Genomic DNA, 27,698 nt, shown 5'->3' with positions numbered 1-27,698 from the left:
GCCCTGGCATTTTTTAAACTGTTTTTAAAAGCATCACTGATGGGTAATGGTGTGGAATACCTCAAAACTAAACCAGTTTGACTGCTTGCATATCTTTACAGGTGCAGACTGTTAAAGAGATACCCATAATAGGTGCAGGTAAGCATGAAAACATACTTATTTTCAATTTATTGTGGAGGAGGTTATGTCACAAATACAATATACTGTTTCAGTAGGAAAAGATCTCACCATGGCACCATCAGGAAGAAAGCATGGAGGAAAAGCTGGTAAACCAGCACAGGAAGATCAGACCATACCTACTTTTGACTTTGAGGAAGAAAGAAAAGAACTGAGTGGATCAGAGGAAGATATTAGAGAAGGTGCTTATATGAAATTTTTAGGACATTTGTAAAATGTGGATTTTATCACATTTGTGATTATGAAAAGAAGAGAAGAACTTCTGAGTCAGCCAAGGGCTGAGCACAGTTTACGTGGCTTGTAATGACAAAGACCACCAGGCTCCTACTGTATAATTTTGATTGGTAATTTTCAAAATAATATAAATATCTATTTGTGATTTTTCTTTATAAAGGTGCAGAATTACAGTACCTTTTTTACAGTAAATTCAGATTGGATTCTTATAAATTTTTGTGTTATTTTTAGCTTTCTGATGATTGCTCTATTGTGAGTAATGGTGGAGTAGTGGCCAGAGAAAGTAAAACTATTTAGGACCAGGGCAGAGAAGTCAGAGCAGTGCCAGCTCCAGTCTGGCCTTGCAGAGCAATTCATCACCATCTGCCAGCTCCAGACTCAGAGTTACAGGAGCTGCCTGTGTTACTGATGGGAACTGACCATGAGACATGGGCAGAGAAATGGCATTACAGAAAAATAATTGCACTTTTAATAACTCAAACAACCAACACAAAACTTCTTTTTGTAAATATTTCTATACTCCTCCTTAAGGTGACATACCAGTAATGGACAAGCATGGAAAGAAAAGACCTCTGGTGACTACTCATGTGGCTCCAGATGATGTGGGGTAAGGTTAGATGTTTGGGGGCTTTTTCCAAAACAAGCAGGTCTTAAATAGATACCAACTTCAGTTATTCACTATGCTTATTTTTGCCTTGTTTGGGGTTGGTTTGGGTTATTTTAAAATTTGATTTAAAAAATCAAGTGACAATACAGTAGTGGTAGGTAAAAAAAAATTATTAAAAGCATTTCAAAAGAGTAATTCTTCAGTTTCTTTGTACTTTCTTTTGAAAATACAGGAAAAATTTATATATTTGTGTGTTCTTAAAATTTGTTTCTTTTAAAAGATTACTTGTTTTATCCTAAATTGTTGATAACTGCCAACATTAAATCCTATTAATTTTTTTCTTCTCATTTTAGTTGCTTGAAGATATTACCTATACCTTAAACGATCCACATATTGCATGAAAAACAAATTATTTTACAGATAAATCTTAATTTAATATTCATGGAGAGTGAATAAATATTAATCAAATTTAATATTCATGGATAGTGTAAATGTAATAAAAAAGTACATGCTAAAAGAGTTTTCAAGCAGATTATAACTGTTAGGTTGAAGATACTGTTCTTACTGCATTGTAACACTGCCTTACACACTGGTGTTGCCATCTTAGAGATGGTGCAAAAACAAACCTGAAGTTATTTGCCTTGGGATGTTTTACTGTGCCAGTCATGCTGAGAAGGACTTGTTTTCATTTGGTGTTCCAAATACCATTTTGTTTTCTTTGTCATAGGGAATAATCAATTTTATTTACTGACTCCCCTTACTCAAGGCATGTTAAAGTCCTCTTTATATAATAGTGCTTCTTTACTGGGGAGTAGCTAATAGATTCTAGCATTTCATTAAAAAAAAAAAGGCAAATTATTCTGAAAGAGAAACCTCCTCACAGGAGAAGAAAAGGAGTAAAATTATCTTGTGGCAGTTCTCTTACTGCTTAGAATAATAGGCATGTGAATAAAATTAGTTCTAAGCATATTCAACAGGTCTAAAGTCAGAAAACGGGCCAATAAAAATTTGAAACACTGTTTTGTAGGGGTGAAGTACAGAATATGTTGGAGAGATTTGGAGGTAAGTACATTTACATTCTAATAAATAAAATACAGCTGCAGATTTGGCAGTAATAACTCACCATAAAATAACTTTCAAGACTTATGTAAAATGACTAGTTTCTGTAGCACTTCTCAGCATTTCTGAATAAAGCCAGTTTTCAGGGAAAAAAAAAGTTATATCTAAGGAGAGCAAAGGGAATGAAGACGAGGGAATATCTGCATATAAACGAGTCACAGCTTGTAAGTGTAGATAATTACAAAGGAAAAGATGCATGAGTGCTTTGGATAATCAATTCCAATTTTAAGATGAAGTTTAAAAGGTAGTAAATATATTTTAGAGAAAAGGGACAATAGCAGTTTGCTGTTGTTCTCACTCAATTTTTTGTTACACTGGCATAGAGGATACTGGGGATGGCAAGACTGGAGTGAGAAATAAGGGAAATGTAAATGTTAATATAAGCAGCAAAAGAGAACAAACAGTTCTAATTCTAGACAAGCAATTTTGGAAGTAGAGTTTCGTTGTGATACAGAATGAGAGAGCAGTCTGTACTTAGCACTTCCAAAAATCTAGAGAACAGGGAATCAACAGGTAAGAGAATTTCAGCAGTCAGAAGGTGTCTGAGTTTCTAGAACAGCCAGATAACGAGGGGAAGTAATGCTGGTCATCCAGTGATGAGCAATTTGTGTGTGTCACTCAGCAGGATTGGTATAGTCATAATCAGATCCTCAGGTGGCTTTACCTAGTTAAATTACCAGCTGAATTCTAGAGAGTGGCAGGATAGAGAAAAAATACTTTTAACATTTGAAAAGAATGAATAATACCCATCACAGAGTAAGCAGACATCAAAAAGCCATGGAAGGAAGGGAAACCATCTTAATGCCAGCATTACACACTCAATAACTGTATAATACTTTCATTGTATGTAATAAAAGAAACCTGTACAGAGTCATTACTTGCATGTCAAATTTAAGGTGAAAGAGAAGCTTGAGTAACTCCTTAATCCACAAATTAGGACTTTTGACTGTCACAAAATTATGGATTTTGTATTACATATTAGAATGGTATTAGAGATCTGGCAGTTCAGATAAAAGGAGGATTTCAATGCTAAAAAGTTATGATTGTCTGTAATTTAAGACTCAAAAAAGGAAAGAAAGGAAGGAGGGAGAATGAATGGATCAGAGAGAGGATGCTGTCTGCACAAAATAGTGGGTTTGGCATTAGTAGAGAGACATTCCTCAGCAAATTAGAGAAGTTTGACAGATGTTTCCTGAAATCTACAGCAAGAAGGAAAATAAATCACTGTATTAATCTTAAGCTGTGACTTGATAAATCTCCAAATATAAATTGAAGTGAAACAAACACAGTAACTTTTATTAATAATACTTAAAAAGCACTGTCTCTCTGAAGTATAAAAATAGTTATTCATTCATTCAGTATGTTCACAGGGATAGTAACCACATACTAACCTTAATTTATTTCTGAAATTCAAGAAATTGGCATATGATCCCAAAACAGGTGTTGGTTAGGGCATGTGACAGGCATAAAGAAACAGCATTCACACCAGTGCCACCAGCAGGCTGAGGGACATCACCACACCAGTTCAGATCACACCAGCTTCTTGTTGTTAGAACACACCTCATTTGCTTCTCCAAAGTGTAACTCATCAGCCTTTTTAATGCATGTCCAATATGCCTAATTTCTAAATATTCTTTGGCTTTCAGCTGACATTAACAAGGCTCTCTTAGCTAAGAGGAAACGATTAGAAATGTACACAAAAGCCTCACTCAAAACCAGTAACCAGAAGATTGAACACGTTTGGAAAACGCAGCAGGAGCAAAGGTGACCTTTCCTCTTGGTTTCCAAGCCTGTGGAACTAGATTCCCTTCTGGGTGACAGCATGGATAGCTGGTCTGTCACCTTGCAATAGCAAGTACTGTATCTAATGTTAAACATCTGCTCAGGGCCTCTGCTGCCTTCCATTGTGTCCTCTTTGTTAATCTGACAGTAATAATTCAGCACATTCTCTTTTGAACAGACAAATTTAAGATTTGGAACTCTGAGAGCAAGGTACATTAAAGAGTGTGGCTTACTTTAATCTTTATGGAAAGTGACCTTTGATGTTATTATGTATTTTAAAACGATGGGGGGGTCCCCACTTTGGAATTTTCTGTTTCTACCTGAAAACTGAAAAATGTTCAGTAAATAATCTTCACCTTCCTTAACATTCCTCTCACCTCTTAAGGCATATTTAATTACTACATCTGATTCCAGAGATAGAGCAAAGTGAAAAAAGAGACAGTTAAAAACTAAAAGTCAGCAATACTTGTAACTGTCTTGGTGTTGTTCTACATTTATTTGTATTTGAAACTTGTACAGACAAAATTTTAAGAAATGAGCTGATCAGTTTTTCAATGTAAACACCTTGTGTTAAAGCAACTACCTGTAATTGAATTAGAAAAACATGGTAAATCTCTCAAAACCTGACACTGTTAGGAAGAAGAGCTGCTACAATTTCTTTTTAACCAGTATTTTATGGAATGCTGCCTCTATAGATATATTCCACATCCACTCAGTGTACATGTGTGTTCAGTTTTTCAAAACATACAGTATTGAAATGGGGTCAGATGTCAGAGTAGCCTGTTTCTTTATCTGTGCCAGCTTTTATTCTATTCCATTGGTATGTTGAACCTTAGCTTTCCTTGTAATTCCCTGTAGCATTTGTCACACTTAGAGTGTCTGTTTATAGGCAGAAGCTCAATCATGAGTTCTCCCAGCAGTTCCTGACTTTATTTCAGCAGTGGGATGTAGATGTGCAAAAGGCAGAGGAGCAGGAAGAAAAACTTGCGGTGAGTTTCCAGCATGGTGTGGGAACTTCACTGTATTTTCCACAAGGAGGGAATATCGTTGTTTCTATACTCAAGAAATGTAAAAACACTTTATGTAGTTTAAATATAAATATGATTGTTTAAGTTTGGGAAGAGAGGTGCATTTATAAACTTTACTTCAAGTTTATAATCACTGTTAAGTGATGCCCTAGGCCAGCATATGGCTTGAGAAAAGCAAGGACCATTTAAGGAGAAGAAAGACATGTGCTGTTTCTCTCCATCCATAGTCTTTGGGTTCAGGAAACAAAGGAATAAAGGAAAGTAATTGTTTTTTAGCATACATTCCTTAAAAATATGCCTGTATATAATAAATTAAGAGAATTTGATCACTGAAAGAGGATAGGAGCTATACAATGGAATGTAATCATGTGCTGTTGCTCTGTTTGTACTTCCAACACATTTGCAAGGTTTGCTTTTCCTGAGGTAGCACATACCTAGGATACCCTAAGAAGCTGTGGGACATAGCAATCCTCATGGGATTTTACAGGGATAATTCAGGTTGCAAGAGACCACAGGAGGTGACTTGGGGCTTAATCCAGTCTTCAGTCTTACTTTCATTAATAAAAGCCAGGATAACTTCTCCAGGCAGAGATCCACATTACAAGGCACAGATTTCCAATAAAGGCAGATTTTCTGATTCTGAAAAATCAAACTCGTGTGCTGTCCAAGCACTCTGCTTAACAACTGATGGAATTATGTTTTTCTTTTGCTCTTGCTTCAGAATATGCTTCGTCAGCAACAAAAGGTTTTTCAACAGGCAAGAATAGTTCAAAGTCAGCGACTGAAGACTATTAAGCAACTCTATGAGCAATTCTTAAAGGTAAATCTTTTTCTTGGAAAGCAGCTGATCCTTATCATATCACTTAAGAAAGCTATATTAATTCAGTGTTTCAAGTTTAACAAAGTAGACTAGACATACTAGACAGCAAACAAAAAAACTGTTTTGAGTACAACCACACAAAAATTTTAATTTTTTAATTAAAGGCATTTCTCACGAGAGAAAACCTTCTGTGCCTTAATAATTTTCATGACCCTTTGCTGGAATCTATCCTGTATTTTCATATCTCTCTTGTCCTCAGGAGTCTAAACTGGACCCAGCATTCCAGGTGTGGCTTCACCAGCTGCCAGTATACAGGGCAGATTCAAGTCCATCAATTTCTGACAAACCTTAATTTCAGAAATTCAAGTAATTTCCTAGCTGGTTTTAAAATTTCAGTTATGACAAGCTTGGTGTTTGGTTTGGGCTTTTTTGAAGCTGGTTGATAAAAATAAATCTGAAATGGAGCAACTCTTAGTTTAAAAAAATCAGAATTTACTGAGTATATTACAGAAGCATTAATAAATAATAACTGTTCCAAAATGTCAAAAATGTCTTCATCAAAGAGGAAAAACTGAACAGAAGGTCAAGTATCACTTTGATTTTTCTCCTCAAAAAAGATCAAAAGGCAGAAGTCAAACCTCAAATAAGCTTAAATAAATACAAATTAAGGAAAATGCAACTAGACACATACACAGAGGTAAGTGTAATTGTATGTAAAAAAGGGAAGATAACCAGGGAGTTTTATTTGGCTTATTTGGGGAGAAGTGTGCAAAGAAACGCAGTGGGGTTTATACTCCTCGCTTCAAGTCCAGCAAGGTTGTCATGATATTGAACCCCTAGAATTCCTGACAGATGTCTGTTCAATCTCCCCTTGTAGCATTTTTATCTTAATTGAAATGCAGAGAAAGTAGCTGAGCCCTCACAGAGGCTGACTGGAGGGCTCTATCCTCTTCCCAGGGTACATACTGTTTAAATAGGAATGTAGACTGAGTATGAAGTCCTGTATGATTCCTCTGCCAAGCTGTGACAAACTCATCAATTATCTGTGATCACTGTAAAAATTAAATTGTTGTATGAATAATTATATTGGTTTGTTTGGTTGTTTTAAATTAACTACTTGACATTGAGGACTTCTGAATTAATATTATCCTTAACTTCAGAGCATGGAAGAGCTGGAGAAGAGCAATGAAAATCTTCTGGCCGGTGCCCAAAACGAACTTCGCAAGGAAATGGCGATGTTGCAGAAGAAGATTATGATGGACACTGTAAGTATCAGATCTATGAAGTTAGTTAAATGCAGAAATAGAACATTCAATTAAAAGTCATTTGACATTCATTTAATTCAAAGGAATCATATTGATACAGCATTTGTTCAGCGTTATCTCCTTTTCTTGTGACAGCAACAGCAGGAGATGGCAACTGTTCGCAAGTCTCTTCAGTCCATGTTATTCTGATGGCTCAGTGGAGGAGCAACTTGTACCTAAGTAACACGATACAAGTACAGGCATTAGAAGGATGTTGAGATTTAAATGTTTCAAGGTTCCTATTAAACTCTTTCCTGGATTGTTCTAATCTTGTCTGTTCATGTTGTAAGAAGATATCTTAGTAAACTTTTATTACTGGGGGACAGTATGGACCCCAAACTGTTCACTGTCTGTTCAGTTGATTTTTAAAAATTTCATATCCACTTCAAATAGCACTGGACTGTTTAAATAGTTTCACTTTTTTTATACCAAATTGTAACAAGGGGAAGAATTAATGAAACATGCATTACCCAGATTTTACTTAATAACTTGAGGCCTTTAGGTACATTGTGCAAAGCTAACAAGCTGCAGATTGTCACAGTTTCAATTAGCCTGCTGATATATTAGCTGTTATAAAAATTCACAGGGTATGACATAGCTCAGACAGAATTGTTTAATGATGTGTATTATGGTACATTAAAGTAAATTTTGTTAACTCTTTTGTTAGTCTAGACATTGTACTATCTCTGTATTAGTATGAGATTTATAAACTGCTGTAATTTGTCCAGAAAACTGGGGGTTTTTTAGTTAAATTATGAGCTTAACGTATCCGCTCATGTAACAATAATTAAACATTATGCATTTTGGAGTCTGCTTTCTGTAGAACCACTGCTAGAAGAAATTGACTTCATTTATTTAGTACAGGCTATTACAAGACTCTGAGATGGAATGTTATTTTTTGCAATTCCAAATGACTAGCAATTTAGGGAGGCCTGAGTTTTAAGGATAAAGCATTTATCTTTCATGTATCTCATTACAGTAAATAAGTATAAACTAAACAGTGAGCTTAGTGCACATGCAGTTTGTTTTTACAGAAAGCCATTACACCTGAATATCTACTTTTAAAAATTAGATAGTTGCCAACATATTTAATGCTTTGATTTAATATAACAGTAGATAAAAAGAACCATCCACGCACCCACACACACCAAATGTGATGTTATCACAACAATGTGTTTCAAAACCGTATTTTTCTTCTCAGCCTACAAGCATTTGTTGAGTCAGTCATTTGATGGTGGTTCTCCAGGACTGGAAGCCAGATTAAGTGATGGCTAACTTGCTGTAACTTCAGCTGTTTGGTTATAATGACTATAGAACTTCTTGTTCTGCCCCTGCCAGAATTCAGGACAGGAGCAAACACGAGAGTTACACTGCTACACTGATGCGTGAGGGGATATGGGCCTCTCATGGTAACGAGTAACAATGCTGGTTTGTAATTACTGAGTCTCAGCCCTCTAAGGCCAATGAAAGGAGGCTATGAAATAGGTGACAGGTTCTGCTTCAGATCTTCAATAGGAGCTTATTTGTTAGCATTACCTCCTGCTTCTGGTTTGATTTGTTAGTATGGAGTCATGGTTCTGATTTTCTGAGTGATTTCTGCATTAGTCTCCTATTATCCACATACCTCTATCATATCCTCAAAACTACTTATACCTGCTATGCCAGGACACAGTTTTGACCATTGTGGAGAACTCACTCATTTCACTCTTAAGATGTTGCCTGTGTCTTTTCATCAGGAGGTAAATTTGCTTACTGTATTCAGCCAAAGTAAAATGGTCATTACCATCTTCTTTTCTATTTGACCACAGGTCTAGGTTCAGGCTAAAATCACGTGCAGTTGCTGTGTCATTTCCAGCCTCAAACAGGAGTAGTAGGATTCATTCTGAATTTATATTAGTCACTTTGAGTTGTAGTCCTTTGGCAGTAACTGTTAACAGTTACAGATCCTCAAAATGATCATTATATTCTTCTTAGGCAGGAGGGTGGTGGATGCTATTTTATTTCCTCCAGAGCAGCAGACAATACACCACTTTAAAATCTCCTTGAACACCTCAGGAAGTATTTTTGAACTAATAAGCAGGTAGGAAGCTGCACTGGTAGTATTTTTAAAACAAACCATGGCATTCTTTATTGGACAGACAGAAAGCACTCCATTAACTCAGAAGCTCAGGTACATATCAGCAACTGGAAGGAGTAATGCACACTTATATTCAACAGCTTTTTAAAAAAACTATATTCAAGTACTACCTCTTGAAAGGAGCTTATGTATAGGGTTTGTGTGCAAGTAATCAATTTTTCATTCAGCTTTTCTATAATGGCAACAGCCCTCTTGTTAGATATGTTACCCAGTGGGTCTGTTCTTAAAGGAAGAAAGAAGCTGATACTGGGCCTGAGTTCCTGTTTTGGAGAGTTTTACATTATGGTTCAGTTTTGTGCCCTTTTGTTTGGCTAAAGTACAGTGGCAGCTTCGAGACAATAGGATCAATTGTAAGGTAAATGAACACAGGGAAAGAGAGGGAAATACAGAAGGGTGAGCTGCAGGGCTGGAGCCACAGGCATTGGAGTTTATCAGTGAGCTTTGTCCTTCACTTGCATAAGCTTACAGACACAAGTCAGGGTGCCTAAAGTCAGTCTTCTCCTTACACAGCTAGCTGTAGTCTAGAGAAGGATGAAGTACAATGAGACTGACCTTACTGTGACCACAGAACCAGAAACTGGCCTTGAAGGAAAGTGCAAGCTAAAGTTTCATGTGGTAGCAGTAGGTTATGTACTTAGATTCTAGAGAATGCATGAATTCTAAAGGCACTCATAACAGTACTTTGAATCAGAAGAAAATTTTCCTGAGCTGTACCTCCTTTATCTACTGATCCAACAGCTTGTTCCTTGGAAGTACCAGAGGAGAGATTGAGTGATTTTTAGGTCATGGCTGCCTCATTTTACCAGCCTTAATAATGCAGGATTGAATTCATTGGTACATCTGACAACCACTTCAGAGCAGTTCCAACAAAACTTTAGAACCTAATGCTACAAAATTAGACATGAAATTCCTCTTCGAATTCTGGCTGGTAGCACCTTGCTTTGCATCTACATTCACCAGAAGAGAAGTACAGAATTAAAGTTACCTAACAGGAAATGGCAACATTTTCAAATGTAGTATTTGTGGTCTGAAACACAGGGAAATACATACTGGTTCAAAAGTACAACAGCATCTGCAGAACTTTGTACCTACTAATTCTAACATCTGGTAATGTCTGAAACAGAGTCAACTTTCTAATAAAACTGTTTTCTTCAAAAGCTTTATCTGTCTTCCCAAAAACACAGAGGCTGCTTCATTCCCCTAACTGCTTCTTCTCTTGTCCTTGACCTATTTAATCAGTCATTATGGTTTTGAACCTGCTCAGGAGCTTGATGAGATGAAATTCTGAAGACATGTATATGAAGATGAGCGGCAATCTGTAGGCACACACCACTGGCATATCTCAGCATATCAAACAAGGATATGAACTTCAAAAGAACAAAACAGAACAGGTTAAAAAAAATCCATTTTTTAAAATTGTCCCTACTATAAATATACTATACTTAATCCGAATTTATCCAAGTGACAAGCATAACATAAATACATCATTGTAACATATAACTACAGGGTGGTCTAGTTTAGAATTAAAAATAAAACCATCACAAAACCACAACATCCTAACAGCACTAAACGCTTACAAGATCTGTTAAAAACCATTTGTCTGCAGTTCACAGAATGACTTTAAAAATCCACATGGACTAAAGCATAATTTCAGGAGAGATTTATAAATTTACTTTCATTTCTCTGTTCCAAGTAAAGCAAGCCAGTCAGCTCCCAAAAACATATTTACTTGGTACCCAGCACTCCCTCTGCAGTGACAGCAGAAATGTGAGCAAGTCAGAAATGGCAGAGCAGAATGACAGGGACAATTCTCAATGAATTCCTTAAAGCATGGTCCAGACAAAGAGTATAAAACACTTACCAATGCTATCCACAGGACAATATATTCATCAATGAAACTGTTGAAGTACTGGTCCAAAAACAGAAGTCCTGGCCCAATAAATGCAGAGTCCTGAAGACAAATTTCACTTTTTGTCATGTGAGCCACCTATGTTTGAAAAAAAAAAAAAATTAAAAAGTGCATCCATTCTTGCCCAGCAATGTCCTCTTGGAAGTTACATCTATACCCATGCATATCAGCTATCTGCAGGGGCTACCTCCACTCTCTAGTTTTTCAGCACTATATTCAAACTGTAAGACTATGCAAGTGTATTACTGAAAACAAATACTATGAATAGTTTTTTTTTAATTTTGGCTTTCCCAAAAGTTAACTAGGAAACAGACCTTTTCTCAGGTGGCAACACTTGTTCTCACTGTTTAGTAAGAAAGTCTGTAGAATACCTATTTTCTAGTGTTCGAAAAATGTCATCCTTGGAGAAAAAATAAAAGCATCTGGCTGGATTACTGATGTTGGTAAATTTGTAGTAAGGCAACTTTTTAAAATCCATTGAGGAGTGTTTTATGTACAGAAAAGACAAAGACTGGAAAGACAGGATAGAGACAGAAAAGTTTCTTTCTTCATTTTAATGATCACAGTAAATTCTTATTTCAGATCATTAAAGGAGAAGCCACAGCACTGTAAGTAAGGCTTAAGAGACCACAGTTAGGATGTTAACAACAGACAGTAAGTGCATTTCTACGAGTAAGTTAAACAAAACTGAAAGTCCTAACCAGTCCATTCAACAGCAAATATGTGTTTTCATCAGTGTCACATATAAACTCTTGGTAGAACCCTGAGTCTAGTTCAGTGTCTTGATCACAATGAATCTGGTAATACAGGAGCACAGCAAAATGGGAAAACTGTTCCCCCGATCCAGTAAGTGTTTAGCCAAGAACCAGATTAGTTTAGGAGGTTTAGGACTGACTTACCACCAACTTCTGTGAGATTTTGGCATTCACAAGCCCAAATGTCAAGACATACAGGCAAGAATGTTTTTCAAACAGCTGAGTTGTAGACTTTTTATAAATTGTAATGGCCAGTGTGATAAGCAGTCCAATGTGCAGGGCTGGTGAAAGAACACTTGTTCCCTAAGATATAAAGGGATGGAAAATTTGTTTTAAACTTCAGTCACATGATAAAGTCCGAGTTTTATACATATTTCAAATCCCATTAAACAAAACCAGAGTTGTCAAAACTTGTCAAAATCCATTAGTATTATGTCACTGCTCTTAGCACCCTTTGCAGTACCCTTTGACCACTAATCAATTTTTTAGGAAAATTCACTGCTGGTTCCCATGACAGAAGAAACCCAGTAACAGGCAGAGAGGAGGTAGATAATGAACTTTGCTTTAGCCATCTAACACTCACATGCCTGTCTGCTTAAAAGCTTAAACAAATAAAACCCTTCGGGATCATCTGAAACATAATAAATTATGGGCATAAATTATTTAAACTTCAATTGAATTTTTAGAGCAACTTACTGCTATTGTAGATCCATTCTTTCCAACCCCTCCACCAAAGATGACTCGGAAGTAATTGAAAAAAGAAAGTGCTGTTCCACATAGGATGCCAATAACTGCAAAGAACTTCAGTTCAAAGCCCAGCAAAGGGACCTTAGCAGAACACAAAAGAAACAAAACCAAAACAAAAAAAGAACAAACAAACCACAACAAAACAAGAGAAAGATATTAAAACTTAAGCACACAACACCTTTTTTAAGAAGTGATTAAAGCAGCCATTCTTACCTACTAAGCAAATGTTTTATTTGAACCCTCACTTTCCTGGGAACAAGCTCAGAACAACAGTGTTTAAAAATTGCTTCCTTACTAAGAAAACAAGAACTATCTTTTGTGATGCTTAAACTCCACTACTGAGTACTTAAGTTCTGTTCTTGAAATTCAGTTAGATCTTAGTCTGCTCCTCCTTAATATGTTCTTCAAATATTTTCACCACACAAGCAAAAACATGACAGACTACTGCCATCAATCACCATGATATGGGAGCAGGAAGAGGGGTAGAGTTCCTTCTATTCCACTGGATAAAACAACACTGATCCACAGGAAAAACAAACACCATCTGCCTGCTGTGTGTTTTGTCATATTATTTGTATGCTGTATCTTTGCATATCACGGGACTATCATGAAAAGTCTCCAGATACAAATTTTAATTAAACAGTTACCTTCTGGAATCAATTGCAGTGTCAAGGAAACTTCCAAAGGCAGCAGAGGATTTTAAAAAGAAGTAATAAATGCAACTGTTTACTACATTTTTTGAATATATAGTTTTTTGTGATACAGCATAACTACAACAGATTCTAATAGTGAGGAAAAAATTAATCATAATTTAAGTTTAATGCACCTACTTTGTTTTCCAACATGAAGACAGGCTTTTTGAAAATAGAATAGGCTGGGAAAAGGAAACAAAGTTTAGCTAAACATTCCTCCATTGCTGAGTAAACTTTTGAACTAGTTTTCATTTCTACTGGTTATCAATAGTATGGAAAAGTAAGCCTCAGCTCTTTGCACTATAACCAATCAGAACTATAAATTTCTGAGTAAAAGCCCTAGAAAGCTGAAGATCTTTTGATACTGTCCACTAAAGTGCATCTTTAAAGATCAGAATAAAAGCCACAGATATGGAAATGTTTTGGGACAGAAAACAATGTTTTAAATACAAATATTTACATTTACACAGGCTGTGACATAATTCTTAAAAATCAGTACAAATATGGATAACTTAACCAAAACCCCCTGGCTTCATCCCACAGTTTCATTAAATTAAAGCATTTAATCCTTAAATTTTAAGATAAATTGTTTAACTGAAATGTATGCCTTACAATAAAATACACAAAATATATGAAACCAGAAAAAAAAACCTATTTGCTAAAGCTTAACTATGTGTGGAGTACTAGTTCCAGATCAGAAGTTTATATATGGCAGATGGGGTCTTTTTTCCTCTGTGTAGCTAGAAATCTGTGCACAGGGAGTCACACCAATAGATCTAAGTTAACTATGGCATTAAAATAAACTACACTTACACAATAAGCTAAAACAACATTACACAACTGGCAGGTGTTGATAGTACTTGCACAGAGCAGCTTCAAATATCACAGGAACTGTGGGCACTTGACAAGATACTCAACAGGAACTCTGAGCACTTAACACACTCACCTTATAGTCCCATAATCCTGTTCCTCCATAGGCAGTTATCAAGAGCAGCATTGTTATGGTGATCTGAACTTCAGTTACATCAATTCTGTGAAAGGAGACAAAAAAGAGATTTAGTTCAAGGACTTTTTGCTGTAAGTGTGAAGTGTGTGTGGAGGGAGGGGGGAATAAAACCTCCAGTAACTGTACTTGGAATGATATAAATATATATAGAATATTACTTTCCTTGACTGAGAAAGCCACTCTATATGGAGGCACACATCTCTGGCTAAGATTTAAAATGAAAGCTATACTCCTTTTCTGGAGCAAGCTACATATAATTTTGAAAGGGGGACACTTTAATGAATACACTGTTAACTATTTGAGAATTCTCTACAAATTTACAGACTTGTTGATGTGTAAATGTCAAATCAAGGTTTAAGGTAAACTCATAGTAAATGCAATCAAACATTTCCATTAAAAGCACAGCATATAAAAGCAGACACTATAACGGCCAGGCTGGGAAAGAAGGGATTTCTTTAAGCTTCATATAATGAAAACTTGACAGATACGGCCTGCAAAACAAGGGAGGACTGAGTCAGTGGATAGGTAAGCATTTGCCATATTTCTGAGAACACATAATTGCTATCTTGCTTTCCTCCATAAAAGCTGTTTTAGGAAAGGTGGCCTTGTATGCCCTGTGAAGTCCAGACTCCATGTTTCACCTTTTTTTTGTTCTCTGACAAGACAGACATATAAACTCTTTATTTTTGTATTTAATTGATGAAGGCTCATATGAAGCCAAGGCTCAAGAATAAAAAAAAACCAAAAGACAAAACCAGTACTTTTTAAACTTTAACATAATTAAAATAATGACCAAAAAAAGGTGCATATCAAAGGTACCTTTTATGGTACCAAAGTTTTGAGACAGGCATCTTATCTTCATACTAAAGTTACCAGCAAACACTGATAATGAATGTTTAAGATTTCTTTTAGCAGTTGGAATAAATTTACTGGTTTAAGGTATTATGGCCAATGTGTATTGCTACTTACTTAGCACATGACCTATCTGCTCAGGAAGCAGTGCGTTTTTAGAAGAAGATAGCAATCATCTTTTAGGTAATGGAAAACATTTATCTGAACTTGATAATCTCAGTTAAAACTCTCTTCTTTCATCAGAAAGATGGTGATAAAATATGCTAAATTTAATCACAGTCTTGTGACTTAGGGTCCAGAGTTTAAACTGCAGTTAGATGATAAGCTGAGGTGCTCATTGCCTCCTAAAGCCAAGATCATGGGGAGTCCTCTTCTTCCTAAGATGTTGTATTCCCTCAGTTTTATTTGCTGCAGTGCTCACTGGACTGTAAGGTGAACCAGTCCAGCCTGCCAGGCCAGTGTAGGCTTTTCACCTTCTGCCCATTTAATGAAGTGGCTTGAGGTCCAGTGACACAGTGTCACAGGACAGGGGGGCTGGGAGTGAGCTCTTCCTTCTCTGCCAGGGATGAAGTGTTACATCCACCCTGCCACTGCTGAGCTTGCTGCTTACCTAATGCAAAAGCACCCATGTGCAAGTGTTCAGAAGTTGCACTCTGTACTATTAACACCAGGATTTCTAATCTGCATTGCCTTTGTTGCTGCTGGTGAGGGGAGGAGGCTCAAACTTGAAGTTGTGCCAAAATGTAATACTTAATTTCACAGTGGCTCAGACTGTGGGTGGCAACAGAACCCAAATCAGAGCCCAAAGACTTTACTCAGACACCTGACAGTGTCACATTATTCAGCTCTCTGATCCTTCTTGGCCATCAGCACTAGGAATCCCATTTATGATTTATTTCTAAAATTTAGTGCTTCTAAGTGAGAAATAGCATCAGTGAAAACTTCCATCCATCTTATTATGTACCAGCATATTTAGAGCACTATACTATGCCTTCTTCACACCTCTATGTTTAAGAGAAACAAAATTGGGAGCCTTGAAAAAAAAGTGACCTGTTTTCACTGGACAGAAATAAGTTATCTCATGGAAAAGTTGTGTCTGTTTAACTTTGAACAGTAACAATGGAACACCAGGCCATTCTGAGCTGTTTGTATACTATCATTATGTTAAAGTAGAAGTCACCAAGTTTTTAACAAAATCTTTATCTTCACTGCCCTCCCCATGTGGGGAAATCATTCTCATGCTTTTTGCAAGAATAAAAGGTACAGAAAAGCAGTCATGTCTGCAAAAGGCCAGAGCTCATGGCCTAGTCCACCTCCCTTCAGAGCAGCCTACTGTCAGAGACAGAAAGTATCCTATTTCAGCCATCACTGTGAAGCACCTATTTTTGTTTACAGCACAAGATGTCCTTTAAAAACAATAGGATGTGTTGGTAGGCAGAAGAATTACAGTGGTAAATGTAATAATGTGGTAAAATGCATTACCAGCAAATCAAAGAGAGCTCTTACCAATATGACAGAGACAGCTGCATTTGATGCAATGTGCAGGGACAGCTGGTCACCAGCCTGTGTGCCTGCTGATTTGCTAAGGCACTTCTTGCAGAGCTAAGCCAGACTATGTACAGGTGACTTAGCAAGTGACTGGCATTAGCAGGACAGCCTTCATGTATCCCTTATTTTCAGTTCTGCTGCCACAGAAGTCTCAGACTTTTCCTTTTTTCAGAAGTAATTAAAGCGAAGTTCATTCCTTAAAACCAAAAAAGGCCATGGCCATGTACTACCCCAAGAATAGGAGGGTGCAGCAATCCCTGCATTATTAGCAGTTAAACTGAAATTATTGTCTTCTACATTAATGTCATGACTTCTTCTCCTATGCAGCAGTGAAACAGATAAAATTTCTATGAAGTCATGAACAGCATCACACAAGTCTCCAGAACTGACCAAACACAAAATCTAAAGGATATCAAAGCCAGTGTGAGCCAGATTTTACAAAGGCCCTCACATAAACGTAGGGTAATTAATTCTTCAAGCATTGCCACAGATCTGTGGAATTCCTTGAGGATGCTATGGGTGCAGAGAGTTCATTCCAAGGAAGACTGAAAATGCCTATGAAAGGGAAACCCATTAGCAGGAGAATTTCTCTAAAATGCATGTAGTTTTGAGTGCCCAGGGGCTGAAACTGTTCTACTCTGGAAGATTACAAAGGGAGGTACCCAGATGCTTGCTCTGTCCCTACTCCTACACAGGGCACTTGTCTGCAATGTAAACAAGACCTCTGGCCTCAGCCTGCACAGTGCTTGTATGGGTTCTGACAACAAATCTGCAGAAAAAAGAGCCAAATGCATGCAAACAAAGCATACAGAGCTAAAATCAGCTGCTAGAAGAACAGCAGAGTTCAGTAGTATGCAGAGTTTCAAGTTCTTGTTAGGTAAAACACAAGTCTGCTGGATTGGAAGGGAGATGAAAAAGAAGGTAAGAAAAAGAGAAAGCAGGGAATAAACTAGGAAGAAACTGAAATCGAGAAGCTAGCAGTCTCAGACATAAAGCCACATGTAGTTCTAATGATACCTACTTACTTTCCAAACCTTAGTATGCCTGATACGTATGTCTGCCAGTGAGCAGAATAGAACATGAACAGTCCCACAAAACAACAGAAAAACAACCAGTCAGGATTCGATCCTAGTCGGATTGCTATGCAGGATCCAAGGACAACAAATACTGAAAAGCAGAAATGAGTATGTTAGTCATATATCCTCTTTGCTTGAAGTTAAGAGAAATTAATTAAATAAATAAATAAAAACACAGGACATTTTACATCACTCTAACAAAGTAATGCTATGACTGATACTTCACTGAGCAGCTGACCCTCAGGGGCAGTCCTTTTCTGCCAAGGCAGGGCCCTGCCCTCTAGCCTACAGTGGCTGCTCTCCCTCCTCCTGGCCTTGTCATCTCGTGTTTTTTGCAACACCAACAACTTCAGCTGAAGGGCCAAGCTCAGGGAGACTGGCAGCTGCACTTCTCTGGGAAGTGACACATAAAGAAGGTACCAATTCCCACAGCAACTGTCTCAGCCATTGAGCTTTAGGAAACTACAGGCATTGGCACCAACACCAGCTCAGTTATGGAAAGTGAAACTCAGCAAGGCTTACTTTTTGAGCACTCCCAACTTTTTTCAAACTATTTCTTCTAAGGAATATAAATTATTCTTCTTGTAAGTGCCAGGCTTAGTGCAGTGGATGCCCTATTACCAAACTGATATTTTGGCACCTTACTCCTAAAGGGGAGTATATGAAGATGCAGTTAAGTAAGAGCAGAATGCATCTTACCCAATATCAGCCAAAGGAACTTCTAAAATACCTCCTGTTACTGGCCAGGGATGCAAAGGTCAGGAGATAGAGAAGTTATACTAAAAAACCCTGTTCTGAGCAGGAGTTTGGACTAGATGATCTCCAGAGGTCCTTTTCAATTTGAACAATTCTGTGATTAATCAGCTGCTCCTGAAAACAAGCAACTTTTATAAACTAGGATGTGTGACAGTAAATGAAGGCTACCTGTGGAAATAGAGTCGCAACCATGATCAAAGAGCTCTCCCAGGGGAGAACTACTATTTGTTCTTCTGGCTTGCTTCCCATCAATGGCATCCAGAGACTGGTAGATAAAAAGTCCTAGTGCACCCAGGATGTATGCCCAAAAAGGTGCCTGAAAGAGATTCACATAAAAGGTCACCAGGTAGTTCCCAATTTCTTAGGTGATAATCTGTTTCATTAAAGGTAAAATAATGTTCACAAAACTGTATTATATTGTGCTATTTGTTACTTAATGGACAAACCAAACACCTTGCACCAATATCTACATGGATTGTAGTAACTACTGTAATGAATTACCTCAGATACACCAGTGGAACACAAGTCCTTCTATTTATTTAAACAAAAACAAACTCAGAACTTTGGCCCCTCTTCTGCATCAACTGACCTTATTTTCTACCTTAAACTCAGAGTATTTCTGTGATTAGTTGCATTCTTTGTGCTGAAAAATGTTACAAAAAACATCTTTAAAAAAGCAAGTAGTAGCAATGCACTTACTAAAGCTTTCAGCAATTTGTGTCACAGACACATAGATGATTTGCTCATATTTACAACATATAGATGCAAAAAACTCGGTGGGTTTTTACTATATAAAGACTTCAGCCTTTAAGGAAAGATAATTTTTCCAACACACAAAAATCGACTACCAAGGCACTTTGGACAGGACTTAAAAAAATTAAGTAATTCACTAAATATGAAGGAGAAAGTATCTACTTAATATACATTATCATTTTCAAACCAAGCTGTTACATTAACACCACTCTTAGGTTCAAAGAACTGTTCTGCAGTCATTCCTTTGAAAAGCACTGTTTTCATATGCACAGTCAGTCTGGCTTCATCTAGGAATTAGGTTTTGTTTAAAATTATTTTAAACACCCTTGGAATGAACCACAGGCAACATTTGTACTTCATGTAGTTTCCAGTACTTCCCTTAGCATTCAGGAGTACTGTTCACGAAAACAAGGTCAGATGAAAAGGCTGGAAATGCAACTTGCAGGTGAAACAAGCAAACACCCACAGGCAGTCACAGAGCTGAATCCTTTCCCACTCCCTGCTTAGGGACAGCTGCTGTGCTGCTACACCTCTGCAACTCCTCTCCTGCAGCACAAATTGGCTAACATTTGTCCATGTATTTCCTAAGACCAGTAAAGGCTATTAAGCAGATTAGACATCAGCTCAGATCTCAGTGTGCTGAGATTTGTCCACACCAACTAAACCCAGTGTCACTGCTGAGGAAGAAGGGAAAATGGCAGCAGTAAGAAGGCAGATGAGGTGCAGCTGCTCCTCTAGACATTCTGATGTCTCATCATCATTATACTCATTGTCTTCAGCTAGAAAAAAAAGTTATGCCTCCAGGTAGACTGGTCACAAAACACACTAAGCAGCCACATGCTTAAGGAAAGTCCAGTTCTGAATAGCATTTTTGCTGTTATTTAAGAATTCCTCATATATTTCAGGCTGGCTGATACACTGTTATCAAAGTCAATTGGTTGGCTGCTTCACCCAGCTTTGAAGGAAATGACAGCCAAAGCATCAGGAACTCACTTTAGGTGCAAGCTCTGGATTTGTATGCAAATGAAAATCTAGAAAACTTAAAATATTCTTCAAAACTGGCAAGGCTGTCTCCTCCTTTAGTCCAAGGAAACCAAGAAAAATTGTTATCAGAGATCATGTAGGAAGCCTTAAGCAAGTGAAAGAGGATGAGGAAATATTATTCCAATAATATACAGGTATTTGATAACTCCTGCAAAGATTGCACTGTAGAATCCCAGGTCAAGTGAGGACAGCAATACAAGTTTGATGCTTAGTGATGGAATTAGTTGAGTTTCTTAGGTTTATTCTCCCTTCTAGTTTAATTAAAAAAGGAATCTTGTCTTGGGGATGTGGTTAAACGAAGGAGGAAAGTTTTAGCCACCTTTTGAAAAAGTTTCACTCCTCTAATGAAAGGGAAAGGATAGAGCCTGTGGAGATCAGGCCTGTAGCTACCCCAGGACTGAGGATCACCAAAAGCCCCAGAGAGGCACAGAGAACTCAAGGGTCTCTCACGGCACGAGCTCATTTGGTCTCACACTGTGCAGGGGTCTGCAGCTACCTCCACTTGCTCTGCATCCTTCAAAAACAGAGGGCTGTCAGTCATTGCTCAGGTACTTCAGAACATAAAAGCACAGTTAGGATTTTGCTGAAGCTGAGATAATTTTAGCTGTGATATAATCCACATACTAAAGTTACCACAGTGCATACACTGGCTTTCAGAATAACTTTTTTACATGGAGAATACCAGAGAATCTCAAACACAGCAGCTCCAGACCAATGAGCAGAAAGGCCATGAGAAATCACTGGTTGCACTGCTGTCTTTTAAAGGAGTGTTTGAAAGACACAGCCAATTTTATCAGCAATATTTCTGTGAAGTGCCACAAAGGTCATCTGCAGTGTGAGGTGTCCTTATGGTGACAGACTTCCATTAATTATGAAAAGATAGCTTAAGATCTACCTTTAGCTTCTAGCAAAGCAAGCATAACACAATATATACAAAAAAAAATACATCAGCTTTAACTCAAACTTCTCCTATTAGGGCTTTTTGACAAAACAGTAGTTTTTTTCCCAGTTGCAAGTTATAGTACAGCTATGGTCATTCAGACTGATCCAAGTCTGTTTGCATTAGCTCCTTCTGGGACAAGTCAAAGCAAGAGTCCCTCAGCACTCTGTCTGCCTCTTGCTGATCTGGACAGAGGGTGAGCATTTTCATCTGTTTCCCAGTGAGGATCATCTGTATCCATCAGCACCTGCAGCAGACATATCAGGATCCCCCATAGTTAGAAAGAAAGGAAAAAGAATTCTTACTTATGCTAGTAAGAATAGCATATGTCAGAGACCTTAGAAACACCATCTGGAGCACTTCATCCCCAGGCTGAGAGTTCAAATCTAAACCAGAGTGGTAAGAACCAAAATTTACTTGTGATCAACTATCATTTAGCAGCTCTAATGTTTTAATTGGTAAAACACAGTTTTCCAGATCACCAAAGGGTCCTAATAACCATGGATTTTGTCTGCTTTCCACCTGCCCAATACAGCTCATGCTGCTGTGTCCTTTGCCTTCTCACGTGCCTGGCTGTCCATTCAGGGATGTCCCCTGATGGCTTCTCACACTGGACCCAAGTAGTTTTCAAATTAGAGAAGTGGGAATGAGAATGCTGACATGGCTAAGCAGAACAGTCACGAGGCTCCCAATAATCATCAGCTTTTCACTGATGAGGTGTTTATTATCTCTGCACAGTTATATCCTGCCCAAGCAAATGCATTATTTGGCCAGACCTAGGTGCCACTCTCACAGAACTAGAAGAGAACAGAAGCCTGAGGGGGAGGAGGCAGGGAGGGAGAGAGGGATGCTCAAAGGGGACTCTGAAGATACTACAAGCCCAGAATCCTGTCACACACAGATACCATACAGCGGAATTGGTCATCTGCTAACCCAGAGCATGTCAAAACAAAGCCATCTACATGACGCGTTTGATAGATATGTGTGACATGCCTCTCTTCCAGGAAAAAATGGGGGTAGAACAGCAGGCATTCTTCTACTCCCATGATTCCACCCCACAAAAGAGCATGGACATCTGCAAAAGACTACATGTGTCAGGGAAACCTCTTAGAAATACTTTCAAGCACAGCTCTCAAATCCAGAGAATTCACAGGCCAAGCTTCTGCAGTATTTAAAGATTCAGTTCCTTAATTACTCATCACGTTTAGCCATAATCTCACTTCCTCAATCCATGCCTAATAGTGTTGCCCTAGTTTACATGGCACCTCTCTGGACCAGAGCCAGAACAGAGGGAGACATTCTGACTGGACTTCCCCCTCCTCTACCCCCTAAACATGGATCATTTCCCACGCTTCTGTTCAGCACAAACCACTGTGCAATTGTACTGACAACAAGAAAAGGGAAAGGGCTGTTCAAACCTGAGCTACAGCAGGGAAGGCAGCATGGATGAAAAAAATAATAATCAAATAATTATTGTTCCAGTGCATTTCATGCATACCAAGGACTCTCTGGATTCCTTTAGCATCCTTGTCTCTCTAACAAGTCCTGTCTGAAAGAGCTCTCATCCTTCTGTGTCAGGATTCCTGACCTTCTTACTCATGCCAAATAACCTCCTTCTCCCATTCACCACTGAGCTGTTCCCCTCTTGTGGGTTTTGGCTGAATTTCCCACTCTGCTCAGTACTTCACATTTATTTTCCAAGTCAGGTAATGCTTTTTCCTTCAGGCTCTGCCCACCCCCCCCCCCCCCCCCACATGCCCTGCTCATACCAGCTGCTCCAGTTTAACTTCTTTTCTACTTCTCTACTCTCTCTCCCACAAAGCTCAGCTGTGTCCCTGCTGTTTACATAATATCATACCTGTCAATATCTTCCTCTCATTCTGCCCTCTGGCAGGCCTCTTTCATTTTACAGGTGGTTCAGTTGTTTGTTTGGATTTGCTGTTGGTTTTTTTTGAAGTTTTTTTAAAAGAGAGAGAGGCAGAGACAGCATCTCACCAATGTCCCTCTCCCTCCAAACAGCTGATAGTAGAGCCAGGTAAAGGCATTCAGACCCTTCCTTGCTCTTTGGTCTCTCTAGATATATGGCTTTCTAAACAGCGCATTTCAGCAAGGTATGACACCCTTTTATAAACTCACTAGACCATTATTGAACAATCTTACTGAGCTAGCCACCACAAGCCTCCCTTCCTTCCCTTAGCTCCCTGCAGGAGAACCCTTGGGCCCCTGCCCCCTTTTCCTATCGCTGCCCAAAAAGCAAATCCATAATCCATCCTTTTCTCTCCCTGTCTTCCTCTGTTCCCAGTTCTTTGCTTAGCTCATGCTCTAAGTGCTACAAGATTAATTTTCAAATAGTTAGAATTCAATACAATCTAATAATTAGTTAGCATGCACTTCTGTCTGAAATTCTAGCATCTCAAACCATTCTACAATTACATGACTTTATAAAAGAGGGCAGATTTAGACTAAATAGAAGAAAGATTTTTTTTTTATGATGAGGATCATGAAACACTGGCACAGGTTGCCCAGAGAGGTGCTGGATGCCCAATCCCTGGAAACATTCAAGGTCAGAATGGACAGGACTCTGAGCAACCCAATCTAGCTGAAGATGTCCCTGCTAATGGCACAGAGGCTGGACAGGATGGCCTTTAAAGGCCTCTTCCACCCAGCTATTCTTTGATTTTAGAGAGACCTGTGGCTGATCTTGAAGGATTACCAAAGCTAGACCCCTCCATGAGCAACCATAAAAACAGAGGATCAAAGTTTCCTTTCTCCTTTTTAAGAATGATGTTTAGTCAGTTTTCTTCCTGGTTTTCCCCAGAAAGGGGAAGGATATGGAAGATTCCCCTGCAAAGCCTTATGAATTGACTAGCTGCTTCAGAGTGGTCTGCTGGCAGTAGAGCAAAACAATTCACTGTCTTATGGTGGGGATGAAATAGAAATCCTCACCTAAAAAGTGCTCCTTTCACACTCTAATGCACCAGATACACATTGCTCTTACTTAATGTCAGCAGGAGTTTTCATTCCTAAATATTTCCTCATGAGTGTCAAAAAAAAAAAAAAAAAAAAAGAAAGAAAAGAAAAAAATGGAACACAACCCAGGCTGCAGACACAGTGAAAACAACATTTCAGCAGAGGTGGTGTCCTCTCCACCACCACACCTGGATACTGTTTCTATAGATTGCTGTCCTAAATAACAGAGATTAGGAAAATAAAAACATGCACCTGAATCATGGTTACGATAATGCCTGAGGGGTGCAACCTGCTAATGGCTTAGCTGTAAATAAGAAAGCTTGGGTCAAAACAGGCACTTAGAGAAGACAGTGATACAAAAATCATGTTCCTGCTAGGCAAGGAAACATTACTGAAGCAGACAATATTTAATAATTCCAAAACATACTGTGCCAGTCAGTAACAAACTGGTGTTTAGTAGCTGCTGGTACTGATGAAGATAAAAAGGATAGTGTATAGGGAAATAAGGGCTCCATGTTAGGAGAACAAGAGAGCATTTTGTGGTTTGAGACATTAATTTCATTGGGGAAGGGAAATCATGGAAATCACTGCAAAGGCAAAATGGAAGCAGAAAGTACAAACAGGTTCAGAACAACTAATTCAGAAGGCAAAATCATGAGGTGGAAAGTGTCTCTGGGGAAACAGATCTGTCAGTTGCTTTCTAGTAAGTAACTCAAACAGAATCCCTTGCAAAGAAACTGCTAAACCACAGTCTTCTGGCAGCTGGAAAGGTATATGTATACTGGAGAAAGATCTCCTTTCTAAGCATCTGCTAGCAGCTGCTCTCTGAGAGATTTCAACTACCAGTCTTACTTGCTTTGGATGGTACAAACATCAAGACTTTTGTGTTTTCAATAAAGGCTTAACCAAAATGGCCCACTTAAGATTGGCTAGGGAATGAAAAACAATCACATAAACCAACTCAAAAGAAACCCCCAACACCAAACCCCAAAAGTGCTTGTTACTTTATCCAAGTCTTCTATTTAGTGCTCCTACCTGTGAGACTATAACAATGTTATAAACAACGGATGTTTGTCCATCAGGTGATCAAGACATGTTCATGATGGAAAGAGGCGTGCTGTTGAAGTGCACTATTAGTTCAGTCTGTGATTTCAACCATCTTTAATGTAATTGTCAGCTCCACCTGTCACTTCCAGCCTACACATCCCAGTCAAAACTCCAAAGGAGGTATTACAACAGTGCATGCAGCACCTGCCAGTGCTGCAACAGATTTAGCTTTTTCAAAAAGCCATCCAGAAACATGATCTCAACTTAGGCAGAAGACAAGCTGAGTCATTAAACAAGCTGGAGGGAGAATGATGCTTCTAAGTGATGCAGCAAGAGAAAATCAGGGCTGTTTCTCACAGGGCAGAGGCAACAAACAAAACAACAGGATAAGGCTGGATCCACACTGCATGTTTATAAAGGATATACTGATATCTGAACACGAATGTATAGTCCAAACTATAGCTTCTTATAAAATCCAGCTAGGAACAGAAAAGTTCCTAAAACCCAACCTAAGTTTTCCTGGAAGGAATAGTTCCCTGGATATCTGCAACACAACTTTTTTCTTTTTGTACAAGAGTCCTCAAAGGAAAAATAACTTAAGTAAAATTTACTTTCTGCTTTTAGTTTTGAACAGCAAAGAGAAAAAGCTAAAATGAGCATTCAGACACATAGCTGGCACAACTGATATTTTCATCACAAAGCTAAGCTAAAGGTAGCAGTACACAAGCATTTTAATTCTGAAAGTGGGACTAGAAGACCATCTGTAGTTTCCAACCATTCACTGTCATCTCTGTCTTCTCTTTTACTGCCTGAGTGCCTCTGCCTGGTGATGTGTATCAGGGGAGTGATAAGGGTGAGACCAAACCAAAGCTAATTTTGATCTGGATCAGTTTCCTGATATGTCTGCCACAAATACCCTTGGTTACACAAAGGGCACAGCAACTAGAGAAAAAGAAATGTTCTTCTGACAGGAACATTCACCATGGTAAAGCTATGGTATTTAAAAAGTTGGTTTCCCAACCAACTGCCAACCTCTGCTGTTAGAATTTAAGCCCATCAGAACACAAGAAAAACAACGGCCACTTTTCAATGTATTTTACCCGCATAAAGCAATTTCCCCCTGCTATCTTCTACTCTAACTACCATAAAGACTCTGAAAGGGGAAACTTGCAACAGGCTGGGAAGCTCTGATGGAGCTCCTGAAATTGACTGAGAAACTGTAGGCACGGCAGGTCAAATGAGAGTAGCACCAGCCCACGTTAACAAGCCTGTTTTCCCTCCAGAAGTCAAGGCAATTAAATGTTTCCCACACAAGGAGGGATACATTTGAGCAGCTGTCAGCAAACTCATCTGCTCCCCAGCCCAGCCGCAGCTCTGATGCCCAAGCGTCTCGTGGTCCAGCCCTGCCCTGCTCCTGGGCACATCCCGCACCTCTATCATCACCTGCTGCTGTTTGTACGTCCACGGCCCCTGTGTGACAAGGGGGGAACATTCCCTTCCCAGCCATGGAATGCAAGATGGGCTGTGTGGGAGGCGGGGTCCCCGCCCCAGGCGAGCCCGGCCATGCCCTCCGCCCCACAGCGCGCAGTGCAGGCCAAGCGCCCGCCGCACCAAAGCCGCGGCCCCACGGGGCCCTCTGGGCGGTGACCCTCGTCCTTCCACGAGATCCCTCCAGCGTTCTGGCATTCCAACCTCAACACGCATCTCCAGCTGGACCCCTGCTGCCCCACAGGGTGAGCCTCGCGTCTCCTGATTGCTCAGGAGAGCCCCGCAGCCCTGCCTTAACCCTCGCTGCCGAGGGACGGGACACGCGTGTCGCTGCGGTGGAGCCCGAAGTGCCAGGGCACCGCAGCCGCGGCGGGCACGGCTCCCCGGCTCCGGGCACCGTCGGGAGGCACCAGCCCGGCCGAGCCGCGGCCCCCGCGCCCGGCTGCAGCCACGTCGGGCGGTACCTGCTCGGTGGCGCTGGGGCAGCAGGCGATGAGCGGCAGCGCCGTCAGGCAGTTCAGCAGGAGGCCGCCCAAGGTGATGGCGTTGGGCGCCAGCCCCCGCGGGACCTGCTCCACCAGCCAGCCCCAGTAGGGCTGCAGCCACGGCTCCAGCAGCGAGCGCCCGGCCGCGCTGTAGCGGTGCTGCTCCAGGCGCTTCAGCTGCGCCGGGCTGAGGGGCGCGGGTAGCGCCCAGGACACGGCCATGCCCACGCCACCGGGACGCATGGCACCGGGGTCAAGGAGCCGCCGCCGCCGCTCGGGGCGGGGCTGAGCCGAGCCGGGGGCAGCGGCGGAAGAGGCCGACGCCCAACAGCGCCTTGGCCGGAGGGGAACGGCCGCCCCCGCCTCGGCCAACGCGCGGCGAACGCCCTCGCCCCCGGCTCGGCTTTGGCTCCTTGGCCCCG

The 27,698-nt window shown here is 39.7% G+C and overlaps 2 protein-coding genes across 3 annotated transcripts; one reads left to right on the top strand and one right to left on the bottom strand.

The window, feature by feature from the left end:
- The first annotated feature begins 150 nt into the window (after window positions 1–150).
- SYCP3 (synaptonemal complex protein 3) lies at window positions 151–7,339 on the top strand. The gene is made up of 8 exons (XM_036400218.1): window positions 151–359; window positions 943–1,018; window positions 2,046–2,080; window positions 3,784–3,901; window positions 4,809–4,908; window positions 5,669–5,767; window positions 6,928–7,032; window positions 7,168–7,339. The coding sequence occupies exons 1-8, from the start codon at window positions 185–187 to the stop codon at window positions 7,219–7,221; spliced, it is 762 nt and encodes a 253-aa protein (XP_036256111.1). The 5' UTR covers window positions 151–184; the 3' UTR covers window positions 7,222–7,339.
- CHPT1 (choline phosphotransferase 1) lies at window positions 6,239–27,677 on the bottom strand. Of its 2 annotated transcripts, XM_036400216.2 has the most exons (9): window positions 27,256–27,676; window positions 18,718–18,865; window positions 17,743–17,884; window positions 14,258–14,342; window positions 12,569–12,700; window positions 12,017–12,175; window positions 11,070–11,195; window positions 10,465–10,575; window positions 6,239–7,247 (listed from the first exon to the last, which is right to left on the bottom strand). In XM_036400216.2, the coding sequence occupies exons 1-9, from the start codon at window positions 27,517–27,519 to the stop codon at window positions 7,203–7,205; spliced, it is 1,212 nt and encodes a 403-aa protein (XP_036256109.1). In that variant the 5' UTR covers window positions 27,520–27,676; the 3' UTR covers window positions 6,239–7,202. The 2 variants fall into 2 exon arrangements, with proteins under 2 accessions (XP_036256109.1, XP_036256110.1); XM_036400217.2 differs by lacking the exon at window positions 10,465–10,575 and having other exon boundaries at window positions 27,256–27,677.
- Window positions 27,678–27,698: the final 21 nt, after the last annotated feature.

This window comes from Molothrus ater, chromosome 5 (assembly GCF_012460135.2).
Source record: "Molothrus ater isolate BHLD 08-10-18 breed brown headed cowbird chromosome 5, BPBGC_Mater_1.1, whole genome shotgun sequence".
NCBI lineage: Eukaryota > Metazoa > Chordata > Aves > Passeriformes > Icteridae > Molothrus > Molothrus ater.
This window is presented reverse-complemented; position numbering and strand designations above follow the sequence as displayed.

Excerpts from the sequence above, each read along its gene's own strand:
- CHPT1 (XM_036400216.2), bottom strand. The coding sequence starts at position 27,519 with ATGCGTCCCGGTGGCGTGGGCATGGCCGTGTCCTGGGCGCTACCCGCG. Across the intron at positions 12,701-14,257 it reads CAGGATTATGGGACTATAAG|GTCCCTTTGCTGGGCTTTGA; the intron begins GTGAGTGTGTTA and ends TGTTCTGCTAAG. Across the intron at positions 10,576-11,069 it reads TTGTCCTGTGGATAGCATTG|TTCATATCCTTGTTTGATAT; the intron begins GTAAGTGTTTTA and ends GTTCTTTTGAAG.
- SYCP3 (XM_036400218.1), top strand. The coding sequence starts at position 185 with ATGTCACAAATACAATATACTGTTTCAGTAGGAAAAGATCTCACCATG. Across the intron at positions 1,019-2,045 it reads GTGGCTCCAGATGATGTGGG|GGGTGAAGTACAGAATATGT; the intron begins GTAAGGTTAGAT and ends ACTGTTTTGTAG. Across the intron at positions 2,081-3,783 it reads TATGTTGGAGAGATTTGGAG|CTGACATTAACAAGGCTCTC; the intron begins GTAAGTACATTT and ends TTTGGCTTTCAG.